Genomic DNA, 11,773 nt, shown 5'->3' on the forward strand with positions numbered 1-11,773 from the left:
ATGACACCCTATGCATTTAATGAGCAGAAACTGTACATTTCTCATGTACATAGAAGCTTCTTTTGAAAAAATAAGACATCGCTGAGCATCCAAAAGTGATGCTGGAGGGTTACCAAGAGCGTCGTAGTTTGACATGTAGGGCCACTGACCATGTGTCTGTATTTGAGGAGTTGGGAGTGAGAATATGCTTAGACACATGCTGTTAGCATTGCTAAAAAACAACAACACTTATTTAAGGTTAAGAAATCTTCATCTTCATCAAGATTTATACTTACTTACTTATACTTATACAATTTCAAACACAAGTACACAAATCAGCTTCACTATAACTCGCAGCATTCACAGACAAAGCACTTGACTTTATCTGGACACATTTTCCCCACAAATACAACATGCTAACGTTATTAGCACAAGCCTATGGCATTTTACATTGTATAAATTAGCCTAATGGCTAGCTTACTTTTCCTCTACTCCTGTGAAGTCAGGAATAACAGCAAGATTTAACAAAGGTAACATTACAAAATTCGGCTCCATTACAACTTACAAGCTTCACCGACAAAACAACTGTCTTATACTAAACACGTTTTCCAAACAAATATAACATGCTAACATTATTAGCACAAGTCTATGGCATTTTACATTGTATATATTAGGCTAGAGGTGAGCGGAAATTTCCTCTAACCAGATAAAGCCCGGCTAAATCACACACAAGACTTAAAATGCTATTTTGTAGGGGCTTTATTCTCTTAAAAGTCTATTGTTTCTGTGAAATTACATGCAGTAGTGCAGAAGTAAATAAAAGCTTCATTTCCACTGAGGGAAATGGTTTCAGCTTACAGAAATAGACAGGAGGTCTGCATCGCCGCAACGTGTAGTTACATTTCTGGGGAGGTGCACGTCAGTTTGATGCAAAAGTATAAATCCTGCTTTATGGTGAAAACAAGAACTAGTTGGTAAAGGTTTGGGAGGGACCACAATCACGGTTACAGTAAAATTAGGTCCTTGTCAGATAATTATAGGTCATATTCATCATTTAAAGAAACAACTACTACTTTCCTTTGTGAGAAAAAACTCAACAAAGGCTATTAAAAGCTTTTACCAAATGTGTTTTAAGGTTTCAAAGACTGTTTTAGTGACTGTGGTTGAAGAGAAACCTCTATGATATTAGAAGTGCTCACAGCTGACTGGACAATATATGAAATGTAATAAAAGCCCATTATTGTTCTGGTAAATCACTACTGCTGGCAATCCAGGGTTAATCCTACAGTATAGCAACTCGGGACTCTTTAAGCACCACACTGGGCTTTGTGACATTGTAGGATACAATTTGATTGGCATGTAAATCACCTTTGTTTCATATCAGTGCAAGCAGAAAAAGAGATATAATATTCACAGTATATCCTCCTGGATCAACACAGCTTTTCATTCCGTTTTTTTATGCATGAGCAGCTCCAGAGTCAAGAATCAGTTTGGCATCAGAGATAAGACTTTGCTCTTGGTTTCTTTTTTACATTACAGCCTTCTTCATATACAGAGATCCTGACTACGCTGTTCATGGTTGTGCAAATGTCAGCGGTGTTTTAGGTTTGAAGCAATTTGCTTCACATTTGGAAATCTAACTTAAGGCTATATTTCTTGGGATGAGACAGTATAAATGTCATTTCAAGCAAAATGCCAGCGTGTTCTTTTTATGGCTGACCTCTTTAAAGGTAAACTTTCGAATATTTTACTCCTTTATGATGCCCACTCGTGTAAAGCCTTTACATATTTTTGCATAACTCAAGTAATAGTTGGGAAAAAGCAGCTGTGAATTTCATATAATTCCAACTGTGATGGTTTCATGTCCCATTGACTCACACCAAATGCTCACAGGAGGTGTTAATTCTTGATTTACAAAAAAATGGTGCAAACGTTTTGATCATCTTGGTACCCGATCAGTAGGAGCGCCCTTTGCATATTTCAAACTTTAAAAACTTATCCTCACTACTGATTAAACGAGGAGAAATATCAAGCTTTGACCTGAATCCCACTTATTCAGCTGCGACTTTCCCTTCTGCTAGATGTCACACAAAATGAGATTCAGTACAGAAGTGCATACTGAAGTTCCCCAGACTTTGAAGTTTCATATGGTTTGCAAACAATAACACTCTTCTGGGTTGAGCTTGTTTGTTTTTGACCTCATTCCCACCTGGTTTATGCCAGGATGTCTGGATGATGACATTTGATCACAGGCTTTACACCACAGAATTTACACCTGCTTTTTTGAGTGTTTCTTTTTACCTCTGCTCACATTGGGATCAGATCTCTGTATCTAAATCAGGCGAACGGAGCTGGATGACTTGACAGCAAATATGGTGTGTTTTAGGTCCAGGGAAGTACAGTAGCGTACTCTCAAGGGGGCGCTAAGATGTGTCATATGAGGATACTGTACTGCAGTTTTCAGGGTTTGTCACATTACCATTGGGTCCAAAAACACTTTTTCCCACAAGCAACTTTTACACTGCCTGTTCAAGGCAGGAATATCGTGCCATTATGCTTCCTCGCTGTTCTGTATATGAGGTACGACTGCGGGATGAGGGGACAAAGTTGTCTCACCTCTGAGCCTGGAACATGGGTAGCAACAGCCCTGAAATGAGGTCTGTGTAAAACATAAAGCCAAAATAAACGTGGCCATGGACAGAACGGGTGTGACATTTTAGTGGCCAACTCCTTACCGGAGCTCCGTGCCAGGGGATGAGTTGGCCGCAACATAACAGAGAAGGTAAATAATTGTGATTGGCATGTTATGCTTTTAATGTTGTTTATAAAGTGCTGCTGACGCATATGTTACATGTCACACCAGAGGCCGATGCTATTGTGTTACATGTCGCGTCTCTTTTGATTGCGGCATACCAGGATGCTGTGCATAATCACACTGGAGTGGAATGATGCCACTGTTATCCAGTTCTGTGTAAAAATGCAAAGGAGGCATAAAGAAGGGACTTTGTAGCGCCCCAATTTCTATATAGAAAGGCCTATAGACTTACATTGGGAATGAGATGTCTATACAGTACAGGCCAAAAGTTTGGACACACCTTCTCATTCAATGCGTTTTCTTTATTTTCATGACTATTTACATTGTAGATTCTCACTGAAGGCATCAAAACTATGAATGAACACATGTGGAGTTATGTACTTAACAAAAAAAGGTGAAATAACTGAAAACATGTTTTATATTCTAGTTTCTTCAAAATAGCCACCCTTTGCTCTGATTACTGCTTTGCACACTCTTGGCATTCTCTCCATGAGCTTCAAGAGGTAGTCACCTGAAATGGTTTTCCAACAGTCTTGAAGGAGTTCCCAGAGGTGTTTAGCACTTGTTGGCCCCTATGCCTTCACTCTGCGGTCCAGCTCACCCCAAACCATCTCGATTGGGTTCAGGTCCGGTGACTGTGGAGGCCAGGTCATCTGCCGCAGCACTCCATCACTCTCCTTCTTGGTCAAATAGCCCTTACACAGCCTGGAGGTGTGTTTGGGGTCATTGTCCTGTTGAAAAATAAATGATCGTCCAACTAAACGCAAACCGGATGGGATGGCATGTCGCTGCAGGATGCTGTGGTAGCCATGCTGGTTCAGTGTGCCTTCAATTTTGAATAAATCCCCAACAGTGTCACCAGCAAAACACCCCCACACCATCACACCTCCTCCTCCATGCTTCACAGTGGGAACCAGGCATGTGGAATCCATCCGTTCACCTTTTCTGCGTCTCACAAAGACACAGCGGTTGGAACCAAAGATCTCAAATTTGGACTCATCAGACCAAAGCACAGATTTCCACGGGTCTAATGTCCATTCCTTGTGTTTCTTGGCCCAAACAAATCTCTTCTGCTTGTTGCCTCTCCTTAGCAGTGGTTTCCTAGCAGCTATTTGACCATGAAGGCCTGATTGGCGCAGTCTCCTCTTAACAGTTGTTCTAGAGATGGGTCTGCTGCTAGAACTCTGTGTGGCATTCATCTGGTCTCTGATCTGAGCTGCTGTTAACTTGCCATTTCTGAGGCTGGTGACTCGGATGAACTTATCCTCAGAAGCAGAGGTGACTCTTGGTCTTCCTTTCCTGGGTCGGTCCTCATGTGTGCCAGTTTCGTTGTAGCGCTTGATGGTTTTTGCGACTCCACTTGGGGACACATTTAAAGTTTTTGCAATTTTCCGGAATGACTGACCTTCATTTCTTAAAGTAATGATAGCCACTCGTTTTTCTTTAGTTAGCTGATTGGTTCTTGCCATAATATGAATTTTAACAGTTGTCCAATAGGGCTGTCGGCTGTGTATTAACCTGACTTCTGCACAACACAACTGATGGTCCCAACCCCATTGATAAAGCAAGAAATTCCACTAATTAACCCTGATAAGGCACACCTGTGAAGTGGAAACCATTTCAGGTGACTACCTCTTGAAGCTCATGGAGAGAATGCCAAGAGTGTGCAAAGCAGTAATCAGAGCAAAGGGTGGCTATTTTGAAGAAACTAGAATATAAAACATGTTTTCAGTTATTTCACCTTTTTTTGTTAAGTACATAACTCCACATGTGTTCATTCATAGTTTTGATGCCTTCAGTGAGAATCTACAATGTAAATAGTCATGAAAATAAAGAAAACGCATTGAATGAGAAGGTGTGTCCAAACTTTTGGCCTGTACTGTATATCGGTGAATACATTTTTTTAAGCGTCAGTGACTCATTCCACTATCAAGGTTTAATCTATTTGGTCCAACAACCTCCATGCTGCTTTCTACTGTTTACAAATCTGTTTTCTGGCCCATCTGTGATGTCGAATGTGACACACCAGAGAGGCAATGGGAAAGCAGTCCATCACCTATTTTCAACTGGTTTTCCCACGTTTATAAAAGCTGCATACATGTGCTAATTTTGGTGGAAAAGGGGTTTTATTAAATTGTGTTTATTTTTCCCTTACTGAGGAAGGGGTTATCTCTAACTTTTAAACCTCTTGAGATAGCAGGAAGCGGTGGAGTCAGGGGAACTTTTCAAACTGTTGGGCAGATTGTTCTTTAAAGATTGGGGCACACTGTGCAAACTGCATTTACACCTGGCTGAGATCCACTCTCAATGTGAGCCAGATCACCTCCAGACGTGGTCTGGTTAATTCTGCTTGCACTGCATTCTGCCACATTCACACCTAAACGTGTGTTCTTCCTGATTAGATTAAGGGGTCCCCATGTGCTGTGATCAAACTGGTCTCAGTAGGTTTAAGATTCTGGCAACATCAGTTTCACCTCAGTAAATAAACCTTTAGAAATGGCACGGTTTTTAAGGGACACCCAAAATCAAAAGTACATATTTTGTTCTCCTACTTGTAGCGCTATTTATCACTCTAGATTGTTTTGGTGTGAGCTGCTGAGTGTTGGAGATATCAGCTGTAGAGATGTCTGCCTTCTCTCTAATATAATGGAACTAGATGGCACTCAGCTTGTGGTGCTCAAAGCTCCAACAATACGCTTGAAAAACTCAACAGCAAAATCTCCTTCCAAAATCATGCCCCTTGTTACTCAAGATCATCCACAGACCTTGTTGTGAGCAGTTTAATTTAGGAATTATTTTCTTTCTATTGAACTACACCCACCAACTGTATCGCCATGCAGACGGAAGTGTCCATCCACGCATGAGGTGCTTTTCATTATGCTAAATTAAGCTTCCTTGCCTCCTCTTTCCTCCCGTGACCTGGAAATCGTTCCCACTCCGCTATCATAAAGGATCTTCCAATCCCTTAAATGCACCCTGAGTAGAGAAGGAGAGAGGAGAAAGGAGGCTTCTGGAGGAGATTAGAGGGAGGAAACGTTTTGCTTAAGACTGATGCTACAGAGCCAAGGATTTCTCATTTGGCAGCTTCAGCTCCTTCGCTCACATCTCCAACTGGTGGGACCAAGATATGAGGAAAAGAAGCAAGTGAGGGAAGCGAGGTGGCATGTCAGCGTGATGAAATGCACCCATGGACACATGTTTCCTGCCCATGACAGGACAAGGTGTAAACATTAATGGCATTGTCCTTGGCTTAGCTGTAACGTTAGCTAGCTCAGTGGTGCTAGGTAAGCTAGCAGTAGATGCACGCTTCCTTCTGCATATTGATACGGTTGTCAGGTGTAGTTTGGTAGAAAGAAAATAGTTCCTTCATGAAACTGCTCACAAGAAGGTCTGTGGATTATCTTGAGTAAAAGTCACGATTTCTGGAAAGAGACATTAAAGTTGAATTTTTAAATCTTTTTTTTTTTGAACACCACAAGCAGAGTGCCATCTAGTTCCATTATACTGGAGAGAAGGCAGACATCTCTGTGGCTGGCATCTCCAACATTCTGCAACTCACTCCAAAACTATCTATACTGATAAACAGCACTACACCTAAGAAATAAAAATATATTTTTGAGGGTGAACTGAGCCTTTAATAGAGTTTACATCCAAACACACAGCCAGGCAACTCAGATGATGTTAGCATCTTCTTCAGATGTGATGAGAGCTTCGGGATCCTTAACAGAGAACCTGTAAATCCTTACAGAACTCTGAAGGACCCCTTTAGTGTTGCTTTAAAAACCAATTCTCCAAATCCTGTTTCACTTTGAAGGTGAATTTAAATCACTGTGCTTTTCAAACTTTTTGAAAAGTTTTTTTGGTCATTTTTATGATTAGTCTGAGAGTATTTTTTTCTGGATGTGACAGATTGATGTTCTGTCGAGGATGTCCTCCCAGCCCTCCATGAAGTGCATGCTGGGACAGGCTGCAGCCCCAACATGACACTTAAAAAAAGACAGCAAATGATAAAAAAAAATAAAAAGGAGTGAATGAAAAGTGGGATCTATAATCCTCGGGATCTGCCTTCACATGTATCACTGGTGTCAGAATTCGCAGATGGAGCTTGTTTGCCATGGCTGTATTTGAGCACTTGTTTCTGTGTTGCAGGCATGTGTACACACAGCACATTTCCCACTGCTAATAAGTGTTGATTCTACACTGAGAATTATTTGGAGCAGACGAGTGTTGATTGGGGAGGTGTTTGCCCTCTCTAAGAACTGATGGAGCTGTGTGGTGGCTGCTCAAAAAACTACATCAAGTGTTAAATGAAGTCTGGTTGCTGAGGAAACACTGGCACATAGCGGATTTATACACTCCCAGAGGTCAATTACAGGGCTGAGAGGCGACACTGGTATTACATCAACAATGTTTGCTGTCATTCGTAGCAATGCTGTTAAACAAACAGTGATACAAAATGGTTTTAATTTCAAAAATAGCAGAGAACTTCATCTAAAATTGCAGAATATGAGCAAAAATCCACCCACAGTGGTAGTTTTGCTTAAGTCAGCAGCGAATATTAACTTGAATATTCAGCATGTTGGCACAGCAGTTCCACAGATGCAGATTTAAACCCCCCACCCAGCTCAAGTGTTCTCACTTCCAGGGGTGCTGTTCTGTAACAGACCCTGACCTCTGACCTCCCCCGGAGGGGCCGGGGGATTCGAGTATCACGTTGATATAAAAGGACAAGGAGAATCATTTGAACAGCTTGTCATTTTTCATCAGCCTCACTGGTCCTGATGTGCCTCGACTCCGCTACATGCAGGGGTGCAGTGGAGGGTAAAAGCCACAAAAGTCAGTTTGGGCGAATGTGTAATTCCAAAAAGAAGGTTTTAACACCATCAGGATAAAGACAAAAAATCAATTGCGATTTTTTTACAGGAAAAAACATAAATGACTGCTTCTCTGATTAATTGATTTTTTGGGAGGGCTGTGTTTATTAACTGGAGGTCACAGTTTGCCCTTCTTTTCATCCCTTGCCTTTAAATCAACCAAGTCAATGTGCCTGCTAGTCAAATCAACACCATGAAGCCAACCTCTTTATTTCCTGTTAAGTTGTTAAATGGGAACGTGCAGATGTTTAAAAATAAAAGAGGGCAACTGGGAAAAGAGGAAACAGTGGAGCTGTAAAGGCCTATGGGACCGTGGCAGAGGTTTATTGCAGCGCCAGGACCGGGGGTCTGCGAGAGTGTTAACAGCAGTCAATGCACAGGCAGCCTGCATAGGGAATACACACACACACTTTGCTGCTCTGATCTGCTGCAGTGGCGGAGTGCACTGGGATACACACTCTAGCCTGCAGATACAAAGCGCATTAGGTGTGTGTGTTAAACATGCACAGCATCAACAGAGGAAAGAACCCTGTCTGCATGTGGTATTTCAAGAGAAGAGAAATCAAAGACTGCGGAGGGAAACCAACAATTCCCACTTTGAGTGGTGCTGAGGTGTTAAATGGCAGGGCAGAAGCAGCACACAGGACGTCCACACATTCATTCACATGATTAATTTTCTGCTTGGAATTAACATTGAAGGCTTAAACACACTCACCGATCTGAACGCTGCTCGGGAAAGCACCCATTGTCAGTCCCCAAAAGCCAGAGAATATCAACAGAAACCAGTCGCGAGAAGAAATCCTCATTTTGTTTCGGTTATAAACTGATGAGAGACATCGAGCAGGTTTAATTAACACCCCCGGGGCAAGAGCAACATCACAGGGTAAAACAAAAAACAAAGACATAAAAAAAGATATCAAATGCCCGTTAAATATCCATGTCTGCTTTGGATGGCTTTTTTCTTGGATGTCCCCCCGCAGTGCCGCTCGTTTGTACCGTCAAACTGCGTCCGTCCGTCCGGCGCTGGAGATTTTGCGCACAACACCACCAAGATGAGGGGGGTGGGGGGGAGCATCAGCCAGCGGCGGCCAGTGCGTCTAGATGCGGCTCAACTCAACATCACAGCAATAACACACATGCGCCTTTTTACCAGACCGGGGCAGGCAGGCAGGCAGGCAGGCAGGAGGGGCGTCAGTCAGTCCGCTCAGCACCAAGCGGCGGAAAAGTCCCTGCAGCTCATTTAACACCAAAACTTCCAGAGCTGCTGATGCGCAAATACACAGAATGTCTGCGAGGACTGATGGCTGACGAGAGATTTTTTTCACATTATTTTAGTCAGCTCTTTTTTGCATCGGAGATTAGTTTTTAACTCCAATATGTGCCCCTGTCCTCCTTCTGCTTAAATCATTCTGCATAGTAAAGGTTCCATTTAAATGTATTAATTGCAAAACATAATAGGATCACAATGAAAGCTACAATGTTGTCTGTGAACTTTATTTTGCAAGATTAAAATGGCTTTCCACCGGGTTATTTATCCTAATTTATATTTTTTTCACTTTAATAGCAGGGTGTCTGTTTGTGTCATTAGGTCCAAAGTGCATGTATAGATCCACCACCCTGATAAATAAAAAGGGAACAGCCCTGATTTATTGCTTTAATGCACAGGGTGATATATAGGTAGGACACAGTTTTCTAATCTTGTACTTGGACCGCAGCAGCTTCATGTGAGAAACAGTGTCATAATCAAATGTTGCTACAGGGAAATGAAACTAAATAGCAAGAAAAATGTAAAAGACACAACAATGTTAAAGGGTCCTGTGTAAAAAGTCATTATTGTGTTCTGGGTTGCAGTTCCTCTAATGACCACTAGATGCTGAGTCCAAGGAAAGTACTCTAAACCCAGCCTGGTCTCAATCCCAGGGCATCAATATACACCACTTGGGCTGTGCCCCCAACATCACTATAATAACATCGAGGGCACCCTTACCACCCAGCCTCACCTCTAAATCATGGAAATCCAGCACTTGGACAGTAACCTCCGGCGTCAGAAACCGCAAAAAAAGCTGTCCTTACACATCTGCATATTTGGCCAGTGGCCTGTAAACTAAAACAGTGCTCAGTGGCGTCTGGGGGAAACGTGGCAGGAAATCAATTAAAGTTAAGGCAACAGAGGTCCGAGTAAGGTATGCAGGAGAGGTGGTGGATGGGTCCAACAACCACCGACTTTTACCTAGGAGGTCAGTGTTTGCTACCCATAAAACTGGAAAGCCAAACCCTGTAGACTGTATGCATACATTTCCTGTGAAAACAGAAGTGTATTTTGACAACAGACAATGCATGTAACAGGCTGAAGTTGACACGGCGTCCCAGAACGTCAACAACCCACACCCAGGGTACCTTGCACATTGTATCTTGACGTGAAAAGTCTATGACCAAACATTGATATGGGATGCGTTCAATGAGAACATGTTGACCCTTAAGCATCTGTAAGAGATGCAGGGGCTTTTAACCAATTCCAATATAAACCCATCCGTGTCATTATTAGACAATTAGAACAATGGACGTAATATAAACAGAGCAAAAGTCTGCTAAGGGAGGACAGAAGGGGAGGCAGATGGGTCCAATAAGCACAGGACATTGACCAAGAAGACTGGGGTTTGTGTCCCACGTTAAAATAAAAGTTAACCACCACCCTAATAAATAAAAGAGAACAGTCCTGATTTATAGCTTTATTGGTCAGTGTGATAAATATTTAGGACACAGTTTTCTAATCTTGTACTTCGATCACAGCAGTGTCATGTGAGAATTTTTCCCTGATTGTGTCATGATTAAATGTTTCTACAAGAAAATTAATATAAATGGCAACAACAATGTCAAAGACACAAAAATGTTAAAGGGTTCTATGTAAAAAGTCATTATTGTGTCCTGGGCTGCAGTTCCTCTAATGGCCACTAGATGCTGAGTCCAAGGAAACTACTCTAAACCCAGTCTGGTCTTACTCACTTGCCTGGGCAGGACCCCTAATGCTCTTATAATGATACTGGGGGCACCCTTAAGCATCTGGAGACACAGGGGCTTTCAACCAGTTCTGGTGTAAACCCATCCATCCCACTGTTAGATGTTTAGAGCAACAAATAAATTATAAAGAGCACAAAAGTCACATGACATTGACCCAGGAGACTAGCGTCCTGTGTTAAACTAAAAGTCAACGTTAAGATATTTTTTCATGACAGTCGTTAGTCACCCATGATCTTCTCCTAACCCTAACCAAGTGGTTTTGTTACCTAAACCTAACTGGTGACCCCCTCTTAGTCACGTGAGTCAACTCATGTAACTTACTGCTGACCCCTTCTGCATCAAGATCTGCCGACTGACTGTATAAAGATTTAGCGCAAAAGGCTGCCCCTGCCATATTGTAGTGACACCAGAGGCTTCTACCCAAGTGTAAAAATATGATGAGCAGGGGCGAGACCACGTTGCTAAACCAGTCTTTCAAAAACCAATGGTACTTAAAGGTTAGGCTCACAAGTCTTTCATAAAACAAGACAGTGATAAGGTAAGTGACAAGATGGAGCAGTACCACCAGAGATCATGGAGGGAATGTAGTGTAGTTTAAGCAAGAAACAACCATGGGAGACAAAGAAGAAATTTAAATAATGGCAGAACAGAAAGAATCAGTATTATAGTGAAAAGAATTCTCCATCCACATGTCTGGATATATTTAATGGCCTCACAGACCACTGCCATGTACACCGTTTAAATTTACAACATTACGACCTCCTTCACCATCGCCTTTGGCCTCTGCCCTCCAGTGTCACCTATGGGCTGTATCTATGTTATCATAAAGGAGGCATGGAAGGGTGGTGATGTTTACAACATTTGAAACAGACATAAATGAAGCATACATAGGCCTTAGTGCAGTCTAATACAGCAGTCCTGCAATGAATCCTACCTTCATGAAGGCTATTGTGTTTAGAGATATAAATTCAAGTATGTTCATTTTAGAGGATGCAGTTTGTTGTGCTATAACGCGTTGTACTGACAGCTGTTGCTATTATTTTGTCCACCCCATTTGTATCATTGAAGGAAGGCTAAATAAGAGAAA

General features: G+C 42.0%; 1 protein-coding gene across 3 annotated transcripts in view; it reads right to left on the bottom strand.

The window, feature by feature from the left end:
- The window catches only part of LOC117269805 (glutamate receptor 4), a 188,169-nt gene extending 179,464 nt beyond the window's left edge, over positions 1 to 8,705 (bottom strand). For all 3 annotated transcript variants that reach the window (XM_033647147.2, XM_033647139.2, XM_033647165.2), the window contains exon 1: positions 8,384 to 8,705. In XM_033647147.2, coding sequence (XP_033503038.1) covers positions 8,384 to 8,573 — 190 coding nt within the window. In that variant the 5' untranslated portion in view covers positions 8,574 to 8,705. The remainder of the gene's footprint in view (positions 1 to 8,383) is intronic.
- Between the last annotated feature and the right edge of the window lie 3,068 nt (positions 8,706 to 11,773).

Source organism: Epinephelus lanceolatus, chromosome 11 (genome assembly GCF_041903045.1).
Source record: "Epinephelus lanceolatus isolate andai-2023 chromosome 11, ASM4190304v1, whole genome shotgun sequence".
In the NCBI taxonomy this organism is placed as follows: Eukaryota; Metazoa; Chordata; class Actinopteri; order Perciformes; family Serranidae; genus Epinephelus; species Epinephelus lanceolatus.